Source organism: Labrus mixtus, chromosome 24 (genome assembly GCF_963584025.1).
Source record: "Labrus mixtus chromosome 24, fLabMix1.1, whole genome shotgun sequence".
Taxonomy (NCBI): domain Eukaryota; kingdom Metazoa; phylum Chordata; class Actinopteri; order Labriformes; family Labridae; genus Labrus; species Labrus mixtus.
This window is the reverse complement of record NC_083635.1, coordinates 1,983,831-2,009,639: the sequence shown is the minus strand read 5'-3', so window position 1 is coordinate 2,009,639 and position 25,809 is coordinate 1,983,831. Positions and strand designations below refer to the sequence as shown.

The following is a 25,809-nucleotide window of genomic DNA, read 5'->3' as shown; positions in this document are numbered from 1 at the left end:
TGGTCTGTTAATGGACCGCTGGGCTGACACTCTTTAAAAAAACCTCATTCACCTTGTGGTTTTATAGGGGAAATATCTCATTCAATATAACAAGGCAGCCTTGTATAAAGAGTCAGCTTTTATGGGGATCCAAAGCAAGGTCAGGGAAATTTCTGGGGGGTCCTGATGATAACAGCAAAACACACAACAATAACAAAAAACTAGTAAGCTAGTATATTCATCCATTATAGGTTTACTGCACAATCCTCACATTTAATATGGCCTGTAAAGTGAACTGTTTCATAACATAAAATACAAGTGCACTCTAGGATGAGCTTATTTCTGTATTAATCTAGAAACGAGACTTTTTAGGTTTCCCTTTGGGGCACTTGAGTTCCTAGCTTTTTATTCCACCATCGTGTGCCTGTTATCTGTTTTCTAAGCCAAGTCTGCCCTCTGGTGTTCATATAGTGTAAACACACTTTGCATTTTTAAACCCAAGGTGATGTCATTCCTTCATTGAAATTCATGTCAGCTTTCGTTGAAGCTACAAACTATAAAAATGTCTGTTTAATGTGCACTTTGAATTGTTCTCCCAGAGCTCTGTTTTTTTAACCAAAGGGAAGGTTTATGTGCATTTATGGAGGTGCAGGGTGTTTTCAAGTCTTTGCTGTAGAGCTTAAGCACTTGTCACTTTCCTATTAGGTGGATTTTCATTAAATTTGATGAATGATAACTTTCTAACAGAATCCGGCTGTAGAACGGGATAATGGATAGAGAACTGTTAATCAAATGGGACAAATGAATCACTCTCTATTACTGTGTTTCACAAAGAATTTAGGGAATTTGTAGCTTTGTGCCTTTGAAGTTGGGTACAGCTTTTAAATCTATGACGCACGCTTCTGTTAATTGTCCTTTCAGCCAATTAAAGGGGTCTGATTTACTCCAGTGACACCAGGTGAGTGCAGTTGCTGATAGAAAAGCAGTAGTACTCTTATTCTAATTGACCAGCATTCAAAAAAACAGCTGTTTCAAAGGCCATAAACCCCCCTTGGTCCACTCACTCGGGCGTTTTAACTCAATGTAACAGAGTCTGATTAGGCATTAACAAAGGCTCTGTTCTATATAAGATTTACAAGAAAGCAGTGTCACTGTGAGAGTGAGCAATCACTTGACCACAGCTTCATCAAATTCAGCCATCATTGATCTTAACATTCAACACTTCAACCTGTCCAGACGTCCTGATGGCCACAAAACAAGCATACTCCATTTCTTTAACAAAAAGACAAGATAGTCAAGTGCAATCTAGAGCAGGTAACAAGACAACAACCGTAAAAGAAACACCTAATGACTTGGCTCTGGGCTTTTAAATGTTAGATTGAATCCAACAGTCATGTGAAGCTTTTCCATAAATTGTATGTGTCAAAACGTTCCCAGAGTGACGCCAACAGGAGGATAATGAATCTGTGATGTCTTAATTAGTCCACAGTTAGATGGGAAAACATGAGTGGAAATATGTAAGGCGCAAAGTTTCAGAGGTGGGAAAATCAACTTGCCAAGTAAGGAATCTGCCTCGTGTAGTTGGACGAGATTACGGGTACATTCTTTCAGGGACATTCATAACTACAAAGGGGAAAAGAGCTGACACTTACTTTATCCTTCCATGCAGTTGTCCTTGTTGTTTTTTAAATATTTAAACTGCTTCTTTGTTTAATTTAAAATTGTTATATCAGCTGTTAAAAAGTGTGCTTGGTTTGAGATTTGAATACAACTGATAGATTAAGTTAAAGTGATGTTATACAGACTATTATTTGTTCCCCTGAGGCAAAGAAACCCATCCTCTCTCGCTTTCTCTCTCTTACGCTCACACCAAATCATCCACACACACACACACACACACACACACACACACACACACACACACACACACACACACACACACAGATCTGTGGGTCACGGAGGAGCTAGACAGCTGAGCCATTTATCTGGATCCCTTGGGAAACAATTACACCCGCCAAGGCAGCAGAGCCGGACAGGGGATGGGAATTAATGATGGGCTCATGCCTCAAGTTGAAGCTCAAACTTACAGTGAAGGGGTGGTGTCACCGACAGAGAGCCTTACACTCCTGCTTTACACCATTGTAAATTACATCAGAATTACTCTCTAGTAAAGTCTATTCCAGTAATGAGCATTTGTACCACTGCAGTAAAAAAACAACTATAAATCACATCCTTATTAGACACATTTGAACAACTCAACAAGACAAGGCTCATTTCCAAATGGCAGCCATTTTGGTGAAGCACTACAACCTTTAATTCAATGTTAGCATAATGTCAGGCTAATGTGTTCGCACACATTTCTAAAATCACACATCAGGGGTGATTTGAACCAACATTTGCATGTGTTTGGCGTTTAGATGGTGACACTAATTAACTCATCTTTTGGTTCCGTTTATGTCAAGAAATATCTTGCTCGTTAGCTGTCAGTCAAACATCCTGTGCTGGAAAGTTAATTAAAAAAAACCTTTGCCTTACATGGCTTGAAATGACACAGAGGAGAGTGATAATGAAGAATCAACCAGTGAAGCCAGAATACCAAAAACATTTAGCTTAAAGATGGGTTTATAGGGTCTCTGTGTTGGAAATCCTACAAACAAGGGCGTGTCCACACTTTTTAGACGGGGATGCGTTGACTTACACAAGACATTAAAATGCAGCATTCACCAAATGTCAAATCCGGTGGTTGTTCTTTGCAGATTATTTGCCACTTTGCAAACTCAATTATTGATTTTCTTCGAAAAAAGGTGCATTGATCTAAAATATAATGAACTACATGCAGCAGTAAATGTAACAGCTGATTAAAACCCTGCTCACATGTCAATCATTCGCTATATTAATGCATAAAACAGTCAGTCATTTTAAGATATTGTCACTCACTAATGATGTGCTATAGTAGGAAGTTTGTAACGTCACTTAAACTAATTCAGTAGATACAAATGAACAACTGCAGGTTCCTTTAAGAGAATAATACATCATAATGGTCAGTACTTTCTGTATTGTGTCTGCAGTCAGAGCACAATCACAACAATGGGAATGTATCTTAACATGTTCTGTTCAGTGTTAATGCAGGCTTCTCTGTGTGGACATGAGGTGTCTTAATAGCATTAGCGACATTCAAGTAAATGAAGGTAGGAGAGGATAGCAGTTTGTTATTTCTGATTCTAATAATGAAGTATTTGATACATCCTGCATGTATAATTGGAATAGCATGGTCGAAATTGATGGTTATTTTAATTTCTTATATTCTTCAGCCGTACCTATTGTTCATATTTTCCGAGTACACACACCGTTCTCTCTCTCCCTCGCTGTGAAAACCACCTCCAGCTTTCCCCTCATGTTTCAGCGTTAGGAGCTGCCACATCCCAGCCCCCACCCTCCCCCCCCCCCCCCCGCAACCCCTCTAGCTGCCTCCTCCTCCTCCTTCTCCTCATCCTCCGACTCCCCCCTCTGCCCCCCTCCCTCCCCCCCCCCACCCTCTCGTGGCCCGTTGCCATGGAAGCTGATTGGTAGGATCACTCTGTCTCTCCAGCACATTGCCGCTCCATCTCTGCCAGAAAAAAAAATCACTGCAATTCAGAGCAAAACCAAAAAGCCTCCTTCTGGAAAAACAATAAGTGGAAGATAGCGACTTGTTTTCAACACTCAAGCATTTAAAAGAGTAATTATTAATATTAAATTATATGCTTTTCTTATTAATTGCTGAAACTTTTAATTTGAGTAAAAATAATTCTAATCAACAACTTTTCAGCACAAAGCCATGTAAAGGTAGTTTCACCCAGCAGCAAACAGTCCAAAGACACAACAGGAGCTCCATAAACCAGAATAATCTGTGTCAGATGTTGAGGCAGCACATCATGTTCCTTTAGATAAATTTGTTTATAAAACCTTTCAAATCCATATATCGAAGCTCTTATTTGAAAAACTACAACATAATGAGGCGATTTTTAATTATATCTCAAGTTGTTTTTCAATTTCGCTGTTTATTTCCTAATGACTCCATCCAGAATTGGAAAAAAAGAAAATGTCCAACAAACAGATGAGGCACCGCAACACACAATCTCTCTCTGTCTGTACAGTATGTTCGAAAACTCAAGGCTAAGGTCCTTGTTCGCTTTATCTCTAATATTTTCCAGCTTTAAAAAGGAAGAGAAAAAAAATCAGTGTCTAGCATTGCTATAGCAACAATGTTTAGGGGCTCAGCGTGGTGGTGGTGGGGGTTGGGTTGTTAACGATGATTTTTCAAAGAAATGTTTTTACAGTGATAATACTCCTCCAAATAAAGTCCATCTACTATACAATGTGGTTTATATATAGTATTGTGTCCATTTTAATGATTTTATTTTTACCTTTTTCCTCAAGGGGAAGCTCTATTCTAACTAATTAGGATTGATTTATGATTTAATAGCAAAGTGGAAAATAACTGAACCATTGTTATTTTTGTGAATGACACCTGTTCCATTCTATTACAAGCCAAAACAATATAAATGAAGTACAAATCTCCTTAGTGCCAAGTCACTGACAATCCTGTGAATGAAGACATTATCGAGTGATACCAGTCAAAATAGAGGGAAACCACACAAAGGGAGGAAGTAAGAGAAGAAACACTAGATATGGTACACAGGGGGGGGAAAGACTACAGAATAAAACAGGAAACACTTCATACTAAAACGAAGGAATGTCAACAGAAAAATACACAGGACACAAAGATACACAATATATACAAATTACTTAATATAAAACAGGAAATCCCAAATTAGCAATAACAACGAGAAACAAACAAACTAAACAAGAGTAAATCATGACACAAAGTCTTTTCAGTACTTCTTGCTAAATGCTAGCATTTCTCAGCATGGGAATTTTGTACCATAACATTTTTGGTTTTGTGATGGTACTATATAAAACGTTTGGGATATCTAAATGTCTTCAATGAACCTAAATGTCAACTTCATGTTGGTGCCACAGGATACATCTTCTGGTTACCCAGAATGTATTTAAAAATGTGTGTGTTAATCCATTTAGTAGATGTTGAGATATTGTTATGTATACGTGAAATTTTTGACTTACTGGTAGTGCTCCGCAGATTTTAGTGGAAAGTCAAAGCCATTGGGGTTCCTCCTCTGGGCACCAGGTGTATCTGTTCCAATACATCAAATACCAAAGTTGTAAAATATCAGTTTGTACCAAAGTAGTGTGGTGACTAGGGTTGCCACCTTCCAAGCAGAAAAATAAAGGACACCCCACAGCGGGGTGCAACTCAGCAGGGGCCTGACCACCACTGGCCCAACGGTGGGGTGGGGCACCAGTTGTGGTGAATCAGGATTTAAAACGTGGTTTTAATGAAGTAATAAGATTCATACTTCAAGTTTTAAGTGCTTTATTAACACTTTTTTTTCTGAAATAATTTACAAAAAAGCAAAACTTCAGTGTAAAGGCAGATACAGTCATGTATGAACAATGAAATGCACCTAACAGGACTTCAGCAGATGATTACTACCAGCTATTTAATTTACAACTTAACTTAAACTTCAAATAAAGTTAACATTAATTCATTAACAGAGTATTATTGAAGTGCTTTTGACACTGCTGTAACATAGAGGGGAGGATGACAGATTTTTAATTAAATAAACAGTATGAATTTAATAGTATTTTTATTCATTTATTCTGTCCTTCTGTCTGTCGTTTTTGTTGTTTTCTCATGAAATCATGAATGATACTATAAATATGGTTTTGAACTATTTTCTTATTGTATTAATTAAGTTTCTACTGTCGATATATTGATGTTGTATTGATGATATCTCTTCCAGGCCAAATTGTGAATACAGATTTGGCTAAAATAAATGTAATCTTTTTGTTTTATGTACCGAAAAATGTTCACACTATCCAAACTATACTGAAATAACCTATCTATAAACATGGGAGAAAATATATTAAGTAGGCCTACAATAGTTTCCTTTACATTATGTTCATTTTCAATGACACTGTGAAGCCAGGCATTACTTTCTACTCAGTATTTCTGTATCCGTTTTTAAAGACTCCTATGACTTTCTCTCACCCAATCATTGACGAGCTCTCTGAACCAGCCGGCTGAATGATGCTGAGTTCAAGGCATTTTGGAAATACGGGACAAACCGCGTCCCATATCAAAGTGTAAAATACGGGACGATTCCGTATTTTACGGGACGGGTGAGGTGCTAACATCGCTAACATGCTATATTGTTTATTCTTAACTACTTCTATGTCATCCAGCTTTAAATATTTATATTTGTATTTTTACATTTAAAAATAAGCTAGTAGTCTTTAGTCCACCAAACTTCTGCATTAGCATTAGCATTAGCTTGGGAAGTGCTTGCAGGCTTAGCAGAGAAGCCATAACTGTTATCTCAGTGTTTTACACAAAGACTTTAACACTAAGAGGTACAGTAAGCTGCTTTTTTAACAATGTGTTTTATTAGTATTAAGTTGTGATTGTAATTAGCACATCGATTTTAATTAACCTTTAATACATAGTAAGGCTAAAGCAAGTCAATGTTTTACACAGTCTATGTCTAGTTTAAGCATAAAACCTTTTTACCCCTTTTCCCTCTACATTACAGTTCCTGAGGTTGGAGTTACCCTTAAATTAAAGCTATTTGCATTTTTAGTAAATATCAATAATCTTGCTACATTCAGAATATTTTCTCTGCATAAAGGCACTGTAAACATACACTTCCCAGTCACTGTCTCTGTTAAATCTGATCAAATTGTCTCAGATATTAATTCAAAAAAGATACAAATGTCAAATTAGCTGTTTTTAAAACAAAAGATTTCATTTACCCTCCAAATGGTTAAAATTTGGACATTCATAGTTAATGTGAGGACAAAAAAATAATGAGGTCAAATTGTGGAAAGGTGGAGAAACTCACTGTGTCTACTTATAATTTTTCTAATAATTGTAGGAAATAGTGCTCATATGGGTGTTAATAGTCCTCCTGCAGACTGCAAAAGAGCTATTCACAGAGCAGAATCTACACTTTCCACCCCCACCCCATCAAACCCACCACCACATCTACAACCCCCCCAAACCCCCCCCCTTTTTTCTCTGTGATCTCCAAGGGCTTGCTTCACCTCAGTCAAGCTCCAGCGCTTCAGCCGGCAGCAGCATCGAGCTAACAAGTCTTTGTGAATAGAGAGAGAGAGAGAGAGAGAGAGAGCGAGAGAGAGGAGGAGGGGGTGCAGAGCAGGCGAGAATCAGACAGTGAGAGAGAGTTGACAGAGTGAGGGTGCAGAGGGAGAGCACAGGAGATAGAGGCAGGAGGTGTTCCAGTGCTGTGAAATAGTGCCAGAGGCGGCTGGAAGAAGAGAGAGAGAGAGAGCAAGAGAAAGAGAGAGGGAGAAAGCGGGCATCATGGCAGCGCTCACCGCATCATCACGACACATGGGGATGTTTGGCTGCTGCTGGTGATGCAGAGGAGAGAGTCGAGGACTTCCTGGAAAACCAAAGGCAAGACAAGGAAACAGGTCAGTGACGGTCAAAACACACTCCCAGACAGGATTCATGCATGCAGAAACGCCGGCCTCACAGGATGATGCTAATGTACATTTGTCAATAAGAAATCCCCTGTTAGTGTTCAGGATGTGGACATGCATGGGGAGTGGGAGGTTGCGTATGCATGCAGACACGTGAGCAAGCTTGAACATGTGTGCGTGTGTGTGTGTGTGTGTGTGTGTGTGTGTGTGTGTGTGTGTGTGTGTGTGTGTGTGTGTGTGTGTGTGTGTGTGTGTGTGTGTGTGTGTGTGTGTGTGTGTGTGTGTGTGTGTGTGTGTATGCAGGTTGGGTGCTCTAAATGGCACCGGTTAAAAAAGCCTGACTGGGAACGTTAAGGGTAAAGAGAAACACAGGAACCCCTCTTGGATGCAAGAAAAACTGCAACACCTTCTATGACATCACATAAAAAGGAGGATGTAATGGTGTGTTTAATGTATCTTCTACTACACATCTCTCTGATTTTACAGTTTTTTTTCCACCACAGAGCTGGAGCAAAAAAATACAAGTGACAATGGAGGCAGAGGACAGTACAAAGAAAGGGGGATAATAGTACAGCGCATTAGAAATGAGGTTAAGAAATGAGTAAATGAAGGACTGGAGAAGAAGATCAAATGCAAACGACATGACAGAGGAGTAGTGCAGAAGCTAGCAGGAGAAAGGAGACAAAGCCTGTGAGAGAGGAGAAGCTTGGCCCAGCATTCAGCTCTGCTGCAAATGATGTAATCCTCCACCAGTCCAAGCAGTCAACTCAACACTTTGTATAAAATTTGAAATTGAATCACAGATCCCTCCATGTGTGCTAATTGTTGCTTAGCAGAAGTGCTTTCCAATTTTCCACAAAAGCATCCTATGGGATCATAAAATATTCTTCCAAAATATTGGTGAGTACAACTCTTTAAGAGTGATTACCCTCTTTTAGCAGCCAAAGTTTGGAAAGATCTTTAACAGTCATTGAGAGGTGACAAGCTTTTCCATAAAACATCTTTTAAACATCTTGGCAGATGAAGTGATAAACAGCAGGCTTGCTTTTCAATGACTGATGCAATTGACTGTTAAAGAAAGCAAGCAGAGATTTGTGTTGTTGTTAAAAAACACTAGTTACACAAAATCAACAAAGAGATAAAAGATACTGCTTTGTCCACAGGGGGCGCCAGAAACAACACAGCCTGAGAGTTCCTCACAAAAGCTTTAACAGTCGGATAGTCAGTTAACAGGCAAATTATTTTGGTGTAAATACCAAGTATTGTCATAATGATCAGATCAGGCTGGAAGACAGGTTCTGTTTCATTTCCAGGCATTTGCAATATATCTGAGAATTCATAACAAAAACCGATGACTTAATCTTTGAACAGATGATACTTCTAGTCACTGTATAACCACATTATACATCCACAAGCCTTTATTAAATTTAATCTACAAGTTATAGAATTTGATTTAGTCCTTTATTTATAAATGAGTCCATTGTTTCCATGTTGTTGCTACAACAGTAAATATAGAGATGTTCAGAAGGCTCTGGATTCTCTTAAATCCAAAATGATCATACCAGCAAACAGAACTTGTGTGATGTGTTAACTGATGTCCGTCTCTTGAATACTGTTACTAAACTTAAATGGGGCTTTAAAAAATCTTGTTTTGCAGACTTGAAACAGAATGGATTAATATAATATTCTTCTAGGCTTAATACAGATTACTTGTTTTCATACTGGGGATTTAGAAAAAAAGGGAAACTGAAAACACAGGTTTTAAAATGAAGAGAAGAATAGAACAATTTTGGGCACTCTGGGGGAGCTTTAAGAAGTTAACACAGTGCTTACATATACTTTTTTTTGTTGTTGAAATGGGGAACATGTTAGCAAATATTTGTACGTATATAAGTTTCAGAGCAACATTATCATTTATGTGACAAAGTAGGTCAGATTGGTTTAATGATGTAGTATATTTACCCCATGTGTATTCAAGCAGTAGACCTGCAGTTAATATGATAAAAAATAATCACTCTCATTCACTAAATTTGTAAAAGCAAATTTGTGGTCATACATAACTTCAAACTCTGTCCTTTGCCAAGGTGCTCCCAGTAGGAGGTGCCACACAATGAGTGGGATCCTGAAGAGGAAGCTTGAGGAGGGCCCGGCCCCTTACCTTTCCCTGCAGGGGTCTGATGACGATGTTTCCTGCAGCGACAGCGGCAACAGCAGCGATAGTCTCAACCATCCCGTCCCCTCTGGACTGCTGGACTGTAAGATCACATTACAACACTGCTCATGTCAGCATCTCCTGCTCAGGTCACATATGAACAACATCTCTTTAGTTTTGGGATGAGCCAGAACATTGAGAAGATGAAACATGACTATAGACAGGAAAGGTCAGACCAGTGTCAGATACTTTTAAATGATCATACATTTTAATGTAGCTTTTTCCTCACTTGTTGTACTTAAACTGCAATCATTAATGTCAATAATATTTTACAATGTGCCTCTGACTTTGGTTGCTTCTCCATTTTAATCCTACTTCCTGTTGTAACTTAGAATTGAGTACAACAAGATTTGACACTATGTTATATCTCTTATCTGGTCATGTCCCTGCTTAACCAGCAGAGGTTTCTCTTTTGTCATTATTATTTATTATATTGCAGAGATTTCAGTTACGTTCAAAAGTAACGCTGATGACAAACCATCGTATGTCATCAATAAGAAACCCAAAATGTGCCATATCTGTAAACGTCTTAAGTAGCCAGTCTCTCGGGTGTTTCTGTTATCAACTGTGATTGACGACTGTGTCTTTTATTTAGTCAAGCAAGCTTACAAACCAGCCTCTTTAAGACCACAAGATAACTTTACACACCTTTCGTTTTTTGCTTTGTCTGTTTAAACTTATATACAGTCTTGCTTTAACTAATATTTACCCGCAATAAAGAGAAAAAGTGAAGACTATGTCATTTGAGTAAAATATTTCACAACTTTTTCTGTCTCAACCTCAGCCACTCTCCAGCAGCAGTCAAAACGACTGCGGGGCCGCAATGTCCACTTTGAAAGCGTGACGGTCTACTACTTTAACCGGCGCCAGGGCTTCACCAGCGTACCCACCCAGGGTGGCAGCACCCTTGGGATGTCCCCGCGTCACAGCGGGGTGAAGCGCTTCACCCTCAGAGAGTTTGCCATGGAGCAGAAACAGAGCCACCGGAATATGCTGAGGGATCATCTGAAAGAGGAGAAACTCAATGCCATCAAACTCAAAGTCAGTGGGATGGCTCAATAAAGCCTTTTTCTATAATCATCCTAAGGGTTTTCATTTTTGAGCAGGAATAGATTTACAATGCATCATTATATTGACTCACTTTTTCTGTCCTCCAGCTGACTAAGAATGGCACCGTATCATCCATGGAGGCGGATACCCTGACGCTGGATGACATCTCAGAAGACGACCTGGATGTTGACAACACGGAGGTGGACGATTACTTCTTCCTTCAGCCTCTGACTACCAGACGGCGCCGGTCACTCCTGCGTACCTCAGGGGTCCGACGCATCGATGTGGAGGAGAAGCATGAGCTACGTTCCCTCCGCATGTCCCGGGAGGAGTGTGGGTGCCGCTGCCGGGGGATATGCGACCCGGAGACCTGTGCTTGCAGCCTGGCCGGCATTAAGTGCCAGGTAAATGGAACTGTGGTGAGGCCCATCTATAATACTCAAGTGTTGTTAATGTCTCTATGTGCAGCAAAACTTCTCTAAAATCAACTGAAATCAAATAAAACTGTTGCTTGGAAATAAGAAATACTTCATATTTTTGTCTTATTTGGCCAAGCTGGGATTCCAATCGAAGGAAAGTCCCTGATTCCCTGCATTTTTGTTCTTCAGGGCCCTGAGCGGCATGTCTGTAGTCAAAGTCTGATTGGCATATTGTGTTGCTAAACCTTTGAAATAGATTGAAATCCAACAAACTAATGCAAATTACCAGTTTGGAGGCCAACGTTAACCCTTGAAGAGCTTAGCTTGCTAGCTTCCACTTTTTTAGGGGAATAGAAAGTTGACTTGATTACATAGATCCTTGCGAGTTCAATTTGTTGAACATTTATAACTAAATGTTATCGGAGAAGAGGGGGGGCAAAATATTTTAAATCTGGCCCTGGCTGCTGGTAAGCCAGGTTAACAGCCTCAGTAATCCACACTTTAGCTTTGACAACTGCTGATGGAAGCTGCTAACTATATAGCTTACTTGAAAAGCAGACGGACAAAAATCTATTCTTTGACATTACAAAGGAAAAGCAGTACAAACAGTGCAATATGAACATGGTTCTTCAAGTCTTTCTGTGTAATTCTTTTGAAAATCAGTGTTGCATAGATATATTTAGTAAAGATTTTCAGGGTATTCAGTACATGAAGTTCTACTGCAAAAAAGGGGTATTATTATTTTACACATATATCACCCATTGTGACCTCATTCATTTCTCTACACACATGTCCAGCTATAATGTTCATTATATCTGTTGGTATTGTTTGACACTGCAGGAATAAATGTATTTTCTGCCCTCAGGTGGACCGCATGTCCTTCCCTTGCGGCTGCACCAAAGACGGCTGCAGCAACACCACGGGACGTCTGGAGTTCAACCCGGTCCGAGTGCGCACCCACTTCCTGCACACCATCATGAAGCTGGAGCTGGAGAAGAGCCGGGAGGAGCAGCAGCATCAGCATCAGCAGCAGCCAGAGCAGCAGCTTGTAACCAATGGCAACGGTTACCATGGTGACTCCTCCTTGGTCCAGCAGCAGCAGCAGCAACAGCAGCAGCAGCCGAACCTGCAGTTCCCACTGATGAGTGGCACGCCGCACATTCCCATAATGAACCTCCAGAATACAGGCGACACAGATTCACATCTAGATGAAGAGGAGGAAGAAGACGAAGACGACGAAGAGGAGGAAGAAGACGATGAAGATGATGATGAAGCGTATGAGGAGGATGAGGATGGGAGTAGTGTTTGTAGTGGGCTTTCGGACTGCAGCACACACAGCTTAGAAACAATCGACCAAGAGGACGATGAAGAAGAAGAAGAGGACGAGGAGGATGAGGAAGACGAGGATGATGATGATGGGGAGGAAGACGAGGATGACGAGGAAGATTGGGGTTGCTCTTTGCAAGGTCCTCCGCCTTACTCGGTTCCACTTCCTTCTGTTCTGAGTTACTCTAATAACCCACTCCTGAGCCTCAGTAACCCCTTCCACAACTCTCCCTCCATGCATTATCAAATAGACAGCTCTGTAAATGACAACCATCATTTTGTCACAGAAAATGCCAGCGTCACCCAAACACTCCCCACAGTCGAGGCCGCGTTAGAGTCTAAAATAAAGACAGATATCTGCAACCAAACAGAGCTGCACTTCCCCGACCCCACAGACTCCCTAACTCTCCAAACTTGCTCACATGTAGAAACCCGTGAGAGGAACACTGCCCCTGCTGGTACAACCGAAGAACTGCCGCATTTGAGAGACCTCCAGAACAATCCAGACCGTCGTGACTCACAGACTGAGGCTCCGACTGGGTCTTTGGAGCAAACAGACGAGGAAATGAGGGAGCTGACGCAACCAGGACTGCAAGGGGATGCTGCTCAGATAACAAGCTCGTCATGCTCGCAGAGTACCTGATGAGTCAAATTCTTCACATTGAGAGAGTTCAGTTATTATGTGGAAATCTATATTCAAGCATTGTGTTCAGCCATTGGTTTGATTGGTTCTTGATTAGTGCACTTCCAAAGATAGAATGGGTCAGATTCTGACACAGAAAGCTGAAAGACGTGATCATTTTAGCTCCATTTGTCTTTGAACCGTTCTAAGGTCATTGGTTTGCATAAAAAAATACAGATTACTCACAATAAAGCTCAACAACAGTGTTTCTGTACATGATTTGTGTAATTTATGCCCTGTTATAACGTATTTCATCGTTACAGCATGTTTTGTGGCTGTGACTAGCATCTATGACAAATCAATATTTTGAGGTGCTTGTGTTGTTTAACTTTTTTTCAATGTACCGGTTGGTGTCTCAACATCGCTGCTAACTGTTCTTTAATGGCTGTCTGTATAGCATGTGTTCAGTTGACCTGAAGATGTTTCAAGATCAACACAGACTGTACAACGATAAAACACGTCAAACAAATTCCTACTACAAGCTTCTTTTTTTGTGTGTTCAAAGTTTAACCTCACTACTCTAGCAGTGTGGCCAAATGTCTTTATTCTTTACACTTCAGCAACTGTTCGCTAATTTTCTAAACTTCCTGGAGAATTTCTTAACTTTGGACATATTTTAAAGCAGATATAATCAATTATTTAATACAAGCTATAGTTCACATTACTACAGGTTTGAAAGTTAGAGAGGTAGAGCGCTAGTTGTTTTTAAGATGATTAGAAAACGTTTTTTACTTCCATCTAAATTTTAAAAAGGTTTATTTGTTTTTTTTGGTGGTTACATCTATGAGTTGAAAATACTTCATCTACAACTCATAAATGTGAGCAAAGAGTATTCCATTTTTCTTCCAGTAGATGGCGCCTGATGCTCAAAAACGTCATCCATCTTTCTAACAACTCACTTCATCTTCACCAGGGGGTTAAATCATTCTTTCTGACGTCAGTGTATTTCATGATTACACGTTCTTTGCCTGAGGACAAATTGTGACATTGGTTCTGCTTGGAACATCTGTTCTCTGTCAGACATTTTTTTATCTTATTGTTTTTTCTTTCTTCTATTAAAATAAGAAAAGGAATGCTTACAAGTCAGTATTTAGGGACATTTGAACATACAATAACACCTTTCCTGTTGAGATGATTAATCAAGGTACCGTTTCATCCAGCTGATCACTTCATATTCTCAACCAGTGCTCCCAGTTTGAATTTGTTTCATATGTCGGCCTCTCGAGGGTGCTGCTGAGTTAATATCACTGTCTTTATGGTTGTTCTGTTCATACCTCATTTTCCAGCCTATTCATGTATAGAACAATATCATGGCTCATTACTTACAGGTACTCAGCAGCAGGTGTTTTTGTTCAGTAGTGACTAAACATACATCCATTGGTCCTTTACGACCCTCCAACCATGATGCACACATGTTAGGTAAACACTATTTCATTGGGATGTCAAGGTCATCTCTCGACCTTTCCCTCTCCATATACAATCAAGGTGTGTGTCAGCTGTGTTGGGGGGTTGGAGATAGGAATGAACTGCCTCCTCTGAGCCAGCAAGGTATTATGGGTAAGAAAAGCTCAGACACGCTGCTGATCAATCACAGGGGCAGGGGAGCTGTAACGATAAGTTGCCAGGCAACAGGATGGGAGAAGCAGCACAGTGTTTTGAGGGGGCTGCTGGGTGGGGGTAGTATTAGCTTTTCACTTCCGTCTCCCCTTCCTCATCCACCCCATCACCACCCTCTCCATCATACATGTTTGTATGACAATGTTTTTCATAAAATATCTTCAAACAGACAAATAGTTACCCTTTTTTAACCCTGATGCCCTTGGCTGTTTTACAGCATAATCTGTAAGAGCACAAATCTGTTTATCTGCAATGGTCTACTTACTGTTTTCCCCGCGGAGTTCTCGGTCATCTCTTGCAGCCTTCATCAGGAAAAAAAGGGTTGTTCAGGTTTCAGGGATATGGTTTGGTTTTCTTATGAAGGTCAGGGGGGCATGTTGAAATCCTCAAACAATCCTATGTAGGAAATCATTTTTAATTGTTGTCAAGTTTTGTAAACAAATTCACTGTCTCGGTTTTGTTATCACACTTATATTATGAAACCAAATAAAATTAATATTGATGTCTCTTTCTGACCTACAGGTGCAAACAAAACCATCAGTGGGAATGTTGATTATAGCGATAGCGATTTTAATGCCTGTACACGATGACGCAGGGTAGGTGTCAGATGACTTGATGAACAGCACCCTACCAAAACCGCCCATGTTTACATTTTCTGCAAGAACAAAAAATCATAGTGTCGCTCCACCTCACACTCCATGGGAATGTCATCAGCCAATCTGCAACACCTTAGCCTCGGGCTAAAAAGAGACTCTAATCCGCCCTCCGTAATGTCTCAAGCAACATGTCAGCTCACAATGAATCCAGCTGTCATGCAGGATGTGCTTCCCAAAATAGGTTTTATTTTGGAAATCTAGATTTTGTGTTTTGTTGCCACATCTTTGGTTATGACAAAAAAGAAATCTCACTTATCACATTTAGCAAATTGATACAGAGTTTAGTGTCACGTGTACTTGAACCACATGGATGATCCTGTTCAACCAGATCTTCACGTAAAGCAATCATACTTCAGGTTCGGATCAGAGTCCAAAGAGCTGGTGCCACTCATGGAAAAACTTCATAGACCAGCGCCGAGAAAAAAAGGCCTGAAATTGAACAAAAAAGGTGGAGAAAATAAACAAGCATTTACAAAAAATATGTCATTTATTCTTTTGGCTTTAAAATCATACGACCATATGAGCGGACAGTAGTCACTTCTGGCATGCAGTTCACCAAAACACTACAAGCGCAATGAGAGATGGCTACTGATTGCTTCATGGTTTGTATCTACAGAAAAGGGGACCATACATGTGTTTCATCACGCGTTACACTGCAGAGACAGGAAAAAAAAAAAAAAAAAGCTCTAGAAAAGATGTAAAACAAATCCGATGACTGCTAAAAATGCACTCGTATCTACAGTAAAAATGTTTTCTCATAATCTCAGGAACATAAGCAACCTGCAGACCCCAGATGCACACGGCAAACACTCGCTCGCACAAACACAGACGCCTACATTCTCGCCCTTCTTTTTACAAATGTACACATAGACATACACATACAGACACACTTTAACTGTCCCTCACACACACACACACACACACACACACACAGACACACACTTACATGTATGACTGCCACATGTGGTATTACATAGCAGTGGGAATAAAAAGTGCTCTTACATCAAATGTAAGTGTGATGCATACTGTGGGCCCAAATAGCTATATTATTTACAAACCAAACCACTACATTAAAACCACTTGCCTCTTGATTGAAAACAAGAAACATGAAATGTCATACAAACATTTGTGATATTATAACCTTTAAATGGGATATATTGTCATGTTCTAGACTGAACGCAGTTAGAAAGGTTGACGTTTTTCTTTTGAGTATGTTTCTTTACAGCAGTTATTTTCTTTACAAGACCTCTGAGAGATGTAGGGAGGAAAACAAATGCGTTTGATCGGACTAGGAGACACTGCAACATGACTGAGGTTTAATGATAACGTGTCCCCTTAAAAGCAATAACTCTGACTTTTTTGAGGAATAGGCTTCGGTGCTTTTTTTTTTTGCCAAGAGGTAGATTAGAAGTTTTATACCATTCACCTGTGTGTGCATTAGCTAACTATGGAGCTACGACCTGGAGAAGCCTGAGTGTGAGAGTAAAAGAAAACAGGCTCAAAACTACACCTCCTCGCTAACTGGGTTTTGTATCCCATCAGGTTTAGCTAGTTATTGGAAAGAGGCCAGCCTGATAAAAATCGATTTGGATTTTATAATGTAACTTAATAGATGACATGAATTTGATTAAATGCCATTAAAACTCAAGCCTACATAAATATATATGTAGATACATGTTTATTGATACCAACAGTTGATGAGCCATTAACAGTACTGAAATCCTTGTGGACCAACATATAGGGGATTCATTTAATTGTTGGGATTTAATAAAATATATCTGATGTTATCGTGTCATTTAAAGCTGTAGATGTGCTTGCAGGCGCTTTGTTGAACTTTGTGGAGTTTCCAGTCTTTAGGATGTGTAGCTAATGGTTTTCTGTCTCAAGCTTCCTAGTTAAAGGAGAGACCTCGAGCGGTATCAATCTTCTCATGTAACACTTGGTAAAAGCACAAGGCTATTCACAAAAATGTCAACAGCTTCTTTAAATGTGTTTCATTCCTTGCATACATTCAGCTTCTCTGGAAGGAGACTTTTTTACTAATGAAAAGGGGAAATGGCAATCCAGATAGAAGCAAAATATACAGTAGATTTGAACATTCACTGATGGCAACCCAGTGAATACAATGTATTTGTCCAGTGCACTTCTACAGTATGCTTTTTGTTTCACCTTCGTATACTGTACCAATAAAAAGAGTATTCTGGCACTGACCCTGCGTGGTACTCGTTCCAGGTGGGTGTTGTAGTTTCCAGCAGTGACTTATTCTGCCCTTGGTGATTTTACAGTGTAGACACATTCTCACGATAATGACACCAAAAAGTAGAAAACATTCTTTCTCATTAAAAAAAGGAACCTTTAAACTTAAAAAAAGAAGAAAGAACCAAAGTAATGCAGAGTACTTGTTAAGTGATACAGCGATTGTTAAATTCAAGACACTGGATTTATAGTAGTAGCAGCACTAGCTACGGACAACTTAACAGTACACTCAAGTGTGTCAGATAGTAACAACAACCAATAGGAAAATCACAAGCGTTTTGCAGAGAGGCTTTTCTGTGTTCCAGTCGATCTGTGGCAGTGTCTGCTGGACCATTTGTTTCTACTCTGAGGAGACCCCATGAAGTCACATATGACATTACCGCACTCCCATTTCAGGCCCATCAGGCATTGCATTCCTCATCTCTGAACAATCAACACACAAGCGTACGTCTATCTACCCCTGTTTGAAGCTGTAAACAAATTTCTTTCATGTCTCTGATTTACTTATTTTTTGTTCCCTTTTGTGAGAGTCTATTTCTTTCGGTCTTTCAAGTCTTTCCCTTTGTTTTCCTTTTCACTATTCTCGTTCTCATATTTGTCCTGCGATTTGGTCACACTGTTGTAAGAGGGCGGGGACGCTGTGGACGCTGTCATGTCTGTTTTATCCGACGTGGAGTTCTCGTTGAATTTGCAGATGACCATCACATCCTTGTCCGGGTCGCGGATTCCCTCCTTCAGCTGCTCCTTGTAGAGGGCGGAAGCCTTCTTCATGGCCAGGCGGATCATGTAACAGCGGAAGGCTCGTTGGATAATAATGGCCGACATGTCTTCCTGTTTGCGGCGGAGGGTGGTGGTGATTGGTTCGTAAGACACCTTAGAAGGGTTGGAGGCCATGAAGCGCTCTTCCATCTGCCCGCGTAACACGTCCATCTCGCCCCCTTCGCCCAGGACTCGTTTTGTGAAGGCAAACAGGATGTCGAGGCAGTGGATGCGCTCGCCACTCACCATCGGCAGGTCCATTGAGATGAGTTGGATCATATTCGGCTTGGCCATTCGAAGTGGTGGATCAAGAGCGTCAGCAAAGTCTGAGAGCTTGCTGTACTCCATGAACTGAGTGGCGTCGGGATCGAAGCGCTCCCACACTTCGTAGAACATCTCAAAGTCGTCCTCGCTCAACGGTTCGGCGCTCTCTTCTGTAGCCACGCTAAAGTTCTCCAAGATGACGGCAATGTACATGTTGACCACGATGAGGAAACAGATGATGATGTAGCTAACAAAGAAGAAGACGGCCACTGAAGGGTTGCCACAGTTGCCTTTGTAGTTGTTCCCCGGGTGCTCCATCTGGCTGTCACAGTCCGGTTCCCTTTTGTTCAGTATCGGCGCCAACAGACCGTCCCATCCACCTGATGTGGTGATCTGAAACAAACAGATCATACTGTTCCCAAAAGTCTCGAAATTGAACATGTCGTCGATTCCTGACTCGTGCTTAACATAGGCAAAGTTGGACATGCCAAAGATGGCGTAGATGAACATGACCAGGAAGAGGAGGAGGCCGATGTTGAAGAGGGCGGGGAGGGACATCATCAAGGCAAAGAGAAGCGTCCGGATGCCTTTGGCACCTTTGATAAGGCGAAGGATGCGACCAATCCTGGCAAGACGGATCACTCGGAACAGTGTTGGAGACACAAAGTACTTTTCGATAACTTCAGATAGAAACATACCTGGAAGAAACAAACATCATTCAGTGAACAACTTCCCTCAAAATCTACTGGAATTCTACAAACGACGACGATCTCCTTACCTACGATGGACAAGATCACCACCACAAAGTCAAAGATATTCCAACCAATAGTGAAGTAATAGTGCCGCAGAGAGATCATCTTCAGCACACACTCCCCAGTGAAGAGCACAATGAACACGAAGTTGATGCGGTAGAGGATCTTGTCCATGTCCGGCGTCTGGTCGTCCGTCTCCACCATCATTGTCACCATGTTAAGGCAGATGAGGATCATGATCACAATGTCGAAGGCCTGCTTTGTGATGCAGTCAAACACGAAGCCTTGAAATGCATTCTGGGGGGTAGAGAAGGACAAAGAACAAGTGCACATTAGTCTCTTTACACGTCTGTTTGTGGCCCACGAGTAAAGGTTAATTGAGTACAGCATGCGGTCTGAGCACTTAGGAGTCTTACTGTTGGTCGGGGTATAGGTTTTTGTGGTTTCTTGGAGCCAAGCTTCTTCATGGCGTTGTAGTATTTCTTCTGCTCTTCTGTCATGAAGATGTCCTGACCTCCAAAGTAAAGACACAACAACAAAACTTGGTTAAAACCATGTATTTTGGTAATTGTCAAAATGTCACTCAATGCAGTCAATTTGCTCTCCTCAGCCAAAGAAACAAATCCCCCCTCACGACATCATCTGCGAGTCATTGCTCACTGAGAGTGATGTGTGTCTGGAGGGATGACTGGTGTCAACACTGAACAACCATCTGTGTGTGACGCTGTGGCTGTGGGGCTGCTGAGCCACACGTACTGATATACAGTGTCTCACTCAGTCAGTGAGGAGAGATGAGCCGCCACGCAGCAAAACACAGTGCTCCCCCCCCCCCCCCCCCCCTCCTCTCTTTTTTAGGGTGTTGCCAATTCTACTTGTTAGTACTTGGTTGAACGGAGTTCACATTCACTGTAGCCCTGCATGTGTGTTTACATATGTGTGTGTGTGTGTGTGTGTGTGTGTGTGTGTGTGTGTGTGTGTGTGTGTGTGTGTGTGTGTGTAGGAAGGGTGTTTCTCAGTGAGTCATGCAGCCCCCCCCCCAACCCCCAATAGATCTTGGCACCATCCTAAAGATAGCCATTGTTATGTGGCTCACTACTTCCTTTAACACAGCTGTGGGTCTGATTTGGCTGAACCCATGCTTCAGTCGTTTTGTAGCCAGACCTCACATGTAGTTGGCACGGTGTGACACAGGATTGGCACCTGTTGTGTGTTGGACTGCAGTGGCACAGTGCAGTTTCAACATATAACACAGATAGCAGGTTGCAGGATGGACCAAATGACTTGGAATTTACCTCTGTTTTAGAAACGTCATTGCATCTACAAAACCAAGGGCGTCAGTATATCTGCTCTGAGGTTGTCAAAATGATATTTGTACATATTGATAACACACTTACTGGATAGTATATAATGGTTTTTATTTAAATTGATGCTGATTTCTGGCGGGGGGGGGGGGGGGGGGGGGGTTGCTCCAAGGAATTAAAGTTTGGATCCACTGGTCTTGAGGTCAGTTTCACTGAATCAGCTTGTTCTCATTTTTTAACACGTCTTAGTTACCTATTTGTTCATGCTTTATATTTAAATACCTCTTTGTTAATCATGTTAGAGAGTGATGGTTCACCTCCAAAAGATAGAAGAAATATAGGTTGCCACTGTCATGGACTTGACTGTGCCTCCTCCTTATTCCTCGTGTCTCTGTATTTACCCCTCCCTTGTGTTTGTTGTTGTTCCCATGTCTGTTTCTGTGGGCATGGCACTCAATCACACTCCTGCTGCACACCTGGGACCTACCCACACACAAAGCTTGTGCATTGAATATATACCCGGCTCTACCAGTCATCACCTGATTGGTCAGTTCACCTTGTGGTACTGTGCTGTGGTAAACCTAATTCTAAAGGATTGGAGCTCATGTCTTTTGACTTGCAAACTAACTTTTGTTCTCCCTGTCTCAGGATCATCTTTCATCACCCCCACTATAACTTCAATCTTTGCCTTCACATTAAGCACCATTCAATAAACACGTTCAAACTATAACCATCTGTTTCTGTTTTGGGGTTCCAGAAATACTTAACCTGACAGCCTGTACTTCAATGACTATGACTATGGAGGAAAAGAAATGATCATGATCCATGCTAAGACTGTTAGATTCAGGATCTGCATCTGGTCTCTTTAAGGGGCGGGGTGTAGGAGAAAACTATGTGAAACATATGCAGGATTTACTCTCAGTCTGACAGTATACTCCTTATTGTTTTAGAAGGCTACAGGACATTTTGGTTTCTAAGTTTGTATTGTTTAACTGTTATTTAAAGCAACTTATCTTCTTCTTCTGCTGGTTGAAGTTGTCGATGATGACACCGATGAACAGGTTGAGGGTGAAGAAGGAGCCAAAGATGATGAAGATGACAAAGTAGAGGTACATGTATAGGTTGCCTTCATATTTCGGCTGCTCTTCCAGCTGGAAGAAAGAAGACAGAGCAACAAAATACAACCTTACTGAATTTCATACAGAAAAGAAAGGAGCTGAAAATATCTCTGCTAAGCATCAACACACGTACGTTTCTGGAGTCCACAGCTGCGTACATGATGTCCATCCAACCCTTAAATGTTGCCTGGGAAGAGATGAGAGGGGGGTTAGTGTGAGGGTCTTGATGATGGAAGTGGATGGGGTCAAACAACCTACAAGCAAACTTTGACATCTACAGTTTAGTCTTTGAAAGTAAACTCACCACTTGCAACAGAGCCAGATAGCCGGCCCCGACGTTGTCAAAGTTTATCTTGACATTCTTCCAGCGGGCGCTGTCGTTGATAAAGTTCAAGCAGTCTGACTTGTTGTTGACGATGTCAGTGGAGAAGATCAGGTCTGTGGTGGTGTTGACGCAGTAATAGTACTTCCCTGCGAACAGGTTGACGCCCATGATGCTGAAGATGAGCCAGAAGATGAGGCAGACCAGCAGCACGTTCATGATGGAGGGGATGGCCCCAAGCAGAGCGTTCACCACAACCTGGAGAGGGTGGAGCAAATACACAAACTCAGCGCACTCCTGCTGCTACACACACGACTCTACTTCCCAAAAATAATCAGCTTGATTTTTAGATAAGGGGCAATCATTTAATCACTTAACCTGATTTGATTGAGCTGTAAAGCTACTGCTACGGCTTCCAGAACAAGAGCCCAGACTGTTTTTAAAAATTCAGTGCTCCTACATTATTATTTCATACAATATGTCTGCATACATTAAAGTCTGAACAGCATACACAACTACAAAGAGAATTTAACAACATCACAGTTGGAAAGAGGAAGGTGGACAGGTGAAAAAAAGCTAATATTTGATCGGTAAAAAAGCAAAACAGAAAAAAACCTTAGAGAGGCAGGATGAAGTCACAACATTTTGTTTGACTGTAAATGAAAAAAGACACACAACAAAGAAAAAAATTACAGGTCGAAGGCACCACACAAGCAACGTCAGAGAACAATGCCTAAAGAGAGCTACAGTATATACAGTCGTCTACTGTACTGACACAAAGTGAACAAGGTCATGCAGATAGAAGAAGTAGTGCTGAATAACAAGGAGAAGATCATTACAGAAGTTGTATTAGGCATGCAGTCTTACATGCATGCACCCTAACAACAAGCTTGAACCATTAACTGATATCAAACATTAGCTGTGAAGTATCTGAGCTCTAAAAATGTAGCTACAAATAAATCATACTGAAGCATTCTTCAGCATTAAACAGCATGCAGAGGACATGCAAGTTTCTCTTTGGCTTCACACAGGCAACTCAAATAAAAATGATGCAACTAAAATCACATTTCACATCAACAATTCTTTGTTGTTTATGAGTTAGCTGAAAGCAGCTAGAAGCTTCAGAGAGTTCATATTCTGTAGAAAAACTTAAATATTTACGACTATAGATGTGCAGAAAATACATTTATCGGCTTTAGTTCTAAGAGCTGGATAACAAAATTAAATGGGAGGCTAAGGACAGGAGCTTGTTAGCTTAGCATAGCCTAGCTTAGCTTACAACTAAACTATAGGAAACAGGTTTTAAACTCAGTAGCCTCATTGGGTGTTGTCTCTTAGACTACATCCACGTTTTATGCAATCTTTGAATATATATTATAAAATATGATGCATGTAATAAATCTCATAAAATCTTTCCTGCACCTTACAGTTTTTAGGCTTTGCTAAGTTAACAATCTCTTCGCTGTTAGCTTCATAGTTTACTTCTAATGTAACTCTCTGTAAGAAAGCTAACAAGGTACATTTTAAAGTTAAAGAGTATTATGTGATTTTTACAAGATTTTTAAAACATGTAGACATGCTCGCTTTTAGCTTGCCAACAAACAGTCACTTTAGTGCAAGTTGGTTCTTTGTTGCTGCATTTCCAGATGTCCTTACCCTCATACCCTCAAACCGAGACAGGGCCCTCAGGGGCCGGAGGGCTCGCAGTGTCCTCAGAGATTTGATGGCGGTGAGTTCAGAGTAACCCAGAGCATTGGCTACCAGACTGACCAGGGACACCTGAGAGAAGATAATAAAAGAGACAAGCAGGGTGAGAGGTGAGGAATCAGAGAGGGTCCTCTCCAGAAGTGCCACTCGGAGTGTTTGAAGACAATGAATGAGGTTTTAATGGGAATTCTGCACATAGTTAAAAGGATAATAAAGAATTAAACATTTTGAAAGATGAAGAGCAGAAGTGTCTCAGGTTTTTGAGCTATTCAGCTAACCTGAATCTACTGCTAAGCTATATTCATGCTGCTAGCTCTCACTATTTACACAAGCAACTGTTACAACTGGAAACACGAAGAAACAACTTACCTTTGTTCTTCCTGATGCTCTTCACTGGAAGTGAAACTCTAAATATCCTTGAATATTTGCATTCTTAAACATTAATTTTAACACGGCTCAAACTGTAATTTGCACACACAAAATAAGTTCCTGCTGTTAACAAGCCAGGTACCTGTCATGTGTTTTTTTCACATTTGTTTTGAAGACAGATTATGGTTAGAACAAAGTTTTTTCTTAGTTTTAGACGTTGTAGCAGCAAGATTGTTGAGCTTTTTTTGCTAGCTATTTTCCCCCTGGTCCCTGTCTTATGCTATACTAGGCTAATTAAAAACCTGCCTTAAAACTAGAGAACACTTATGAGGGTGTAGCGTCATTCGTTGTTTCAAACTTTCAGCAAGAAGGAAGGACTGTATATACTGTACATACGTCTACAATGAGGAAGTCCAGCCAGCACCAGGCGTTGGTGAAGTACTTGGAAAAGCCGTATGCCACCCACTTCAACAGCATTTCCAAGATGAAGACGTAAGTAAAGACCTTGTCTGCATACTCCAGCACTGTTTTGATGGTCCTCCGCTGCTCGATGTAAATGTCCTCAAACGCCTGTGCAGAATAGAGAAAGTGAAATCAGCCAAACATTTTTGAATAATGTAACAACCACAACAACGGACACAATGTGACTTATAGAAATAACAAAAACACCTGCTTACCAGTGCTCCACTGCTCAGCAGGATCATAAATATGATGAAGGACTCAAACCAGTTGTGCTCCACTATGATAAAGCAGGTTTTCCTGAGATTCCACCAAATCTTGTAATGTTCTCCCTCCTCGTTGATCTGGCAGCACTGGAACCGGCTGACACAGCCTACAGGCAAAGGAAAAATATGCCAGGATATTAAATACGTGGTCCATGTTTACCAATGCTGACGGTGCCATTACACCACAAAAAGCCTCTATATATTTTCTCCTGAATCAATTTTACTTGCATAGATTTTCTACAACCAAATTTATTTGCTAAACTGGATATTTGCATATTAGGACTACTTAATCAACTCTACACAATCTTAAAATTGAACAGACAGAAGCAGTACTCATGACAATGAGGGTTATTCGTGTAATCATTCCAAGCATAGTCCACTTTTATTTTAATAGACTTGATGCAGCTGCCCCAAACATAGGATCAGAATCTTTATAGGTCAGGATTGATTCAGTGCTCATCATTCATGATGTTCCCACTAGTGCCAAATACTCCTCAGAGCTCACTTCTCCAAAAAGAAAACATACCTTGTAATTATCTAATTATGTAAGTATCTTATACTGAATACCCATAAAGAGCAGGGTATCTGTATGTGCAGATACCCAACTGCAGGTTTTGAAATTCATGTTCTAGGAGGAAAACTGTATTTTAAAATCCCTGATCTTAATTCAGCATATATTTTTTTCTAATTTATATTCTACATTTACAAGAGGCTGAGGTGATATTTGCA

The 25,809-nt window shown here is 40.7% G+C and overlaps 2 protein-coding genes across 4 annotated transcripts in view; one reads left to right on the top strand and one right to left on the bottom strand.

Moving 5' to 3' along the window:
• Positions 1-7,151: 7,151 nt before the first annotated feature.
• On the top strand, positions 7,152-13,709 carry LOC132959649 (cysteine/serine-rich nuclear protein 3-like). 3 transcript variants are annotated; one of them, XM_061032825.1, is made up of 6 exons: positions 7,152-7,536; positions 7,849-7,986; positions 9,630-9,800; positions 10,542-10,798; positions 10,915-11,226; positions 12,092-13,709. In XM_061032825.1, exons 3-6 carry the CDS (start codon positions 9,656-9,658, stop codon positions 13,193-13,195), a joined length of 1,818 nt encoding a protein of 605 aa, XP_060888808.1. In that variant the 5' UTR covers positions 7,152-7,536; positions 7,849-7,986; positions 9,630-9,655; the 3' UTR covers positions 13,196-13,709. The 3 variants fall into 3 exon arrangements, with proteins under 3 accessions (XP_060888808.1, XP_060888809.1, XP_060888806.1); XM_061032826.1 differs by lacking the exon at positions 7,849-7,986 and having other exon boundaries at positions 10,915-11,211; XM_061032823.1 differs by lacking the exon at positions 7,849-7,986.
• Positions 13,710-15,671: 1,962 nt separating this feature from the next.
• Positions 15,672-25,809, bottom strand: part of scn1lab (sodium channel, voltage-gated, type I like, alpha b) — a 33,022-nt gene continuing 22,884 nt past the window's right edge. Inside the window, exons 19-27 of the mRNA XM_061032437.1 lie at positions 25,033-25,187; positions 24,752-24,925; positions 23,936-24,058; positions 22,262-22,537; positions 22,091-22,144; positions 21,853-21,990; positions 19,955-20,059; positions 19,565-19,835; positions 15,672-19,484 (exon numbers count right to left, since the gene is read on the bottom strand). Coding sequence (XP_060888420.1) covers positions 18,295-19,484; positions 19,565-19,835; positions 19,955-20,059; positions 21,853-21,990; positions 22,091-22,144; positions 22,262-22,537; positions 23,936-24,058; positions 24,752-24,925; positions 25,033-25,187 — 2,486 coding nt within the window. The 3' untranslated portion in view covers positions 15,672-18,294. The remainder of the gene's footprint in view (positions 19,485-19,564; positions 19,836-19,954; positions 20,060-21,852; positions 21,991-22,090; positions 22,145-22,261; positions 22,538-23,935; positions 24,059-24,751; positions 24,926-25,032; positions 25,188-25,809) is intronic.

Coding starts and splice junctions, on each gene's coding strand:
- LOC132959649 (XM_061032823.1), top strand. CDS start 9,656: ATGAGTGGGATCCTGAAGAGGAAGCTTGAGGAGGGCCCGGCCCCTTAC. Junction 9,801..10,541: donor CCCCTCTGGACTGCTGGACT/GTAAGATCACAT, acceptor TCTCAACCTCAG/CCACTCTCCAGCAGCAGTCA. Junction 10,799..10,914: donor TCAATGCCATCAAACTCAAA/GTCAGTGGGATG, acceptor TCTGTCCTCCAG/CTGACTAAGAATGGCACCGT.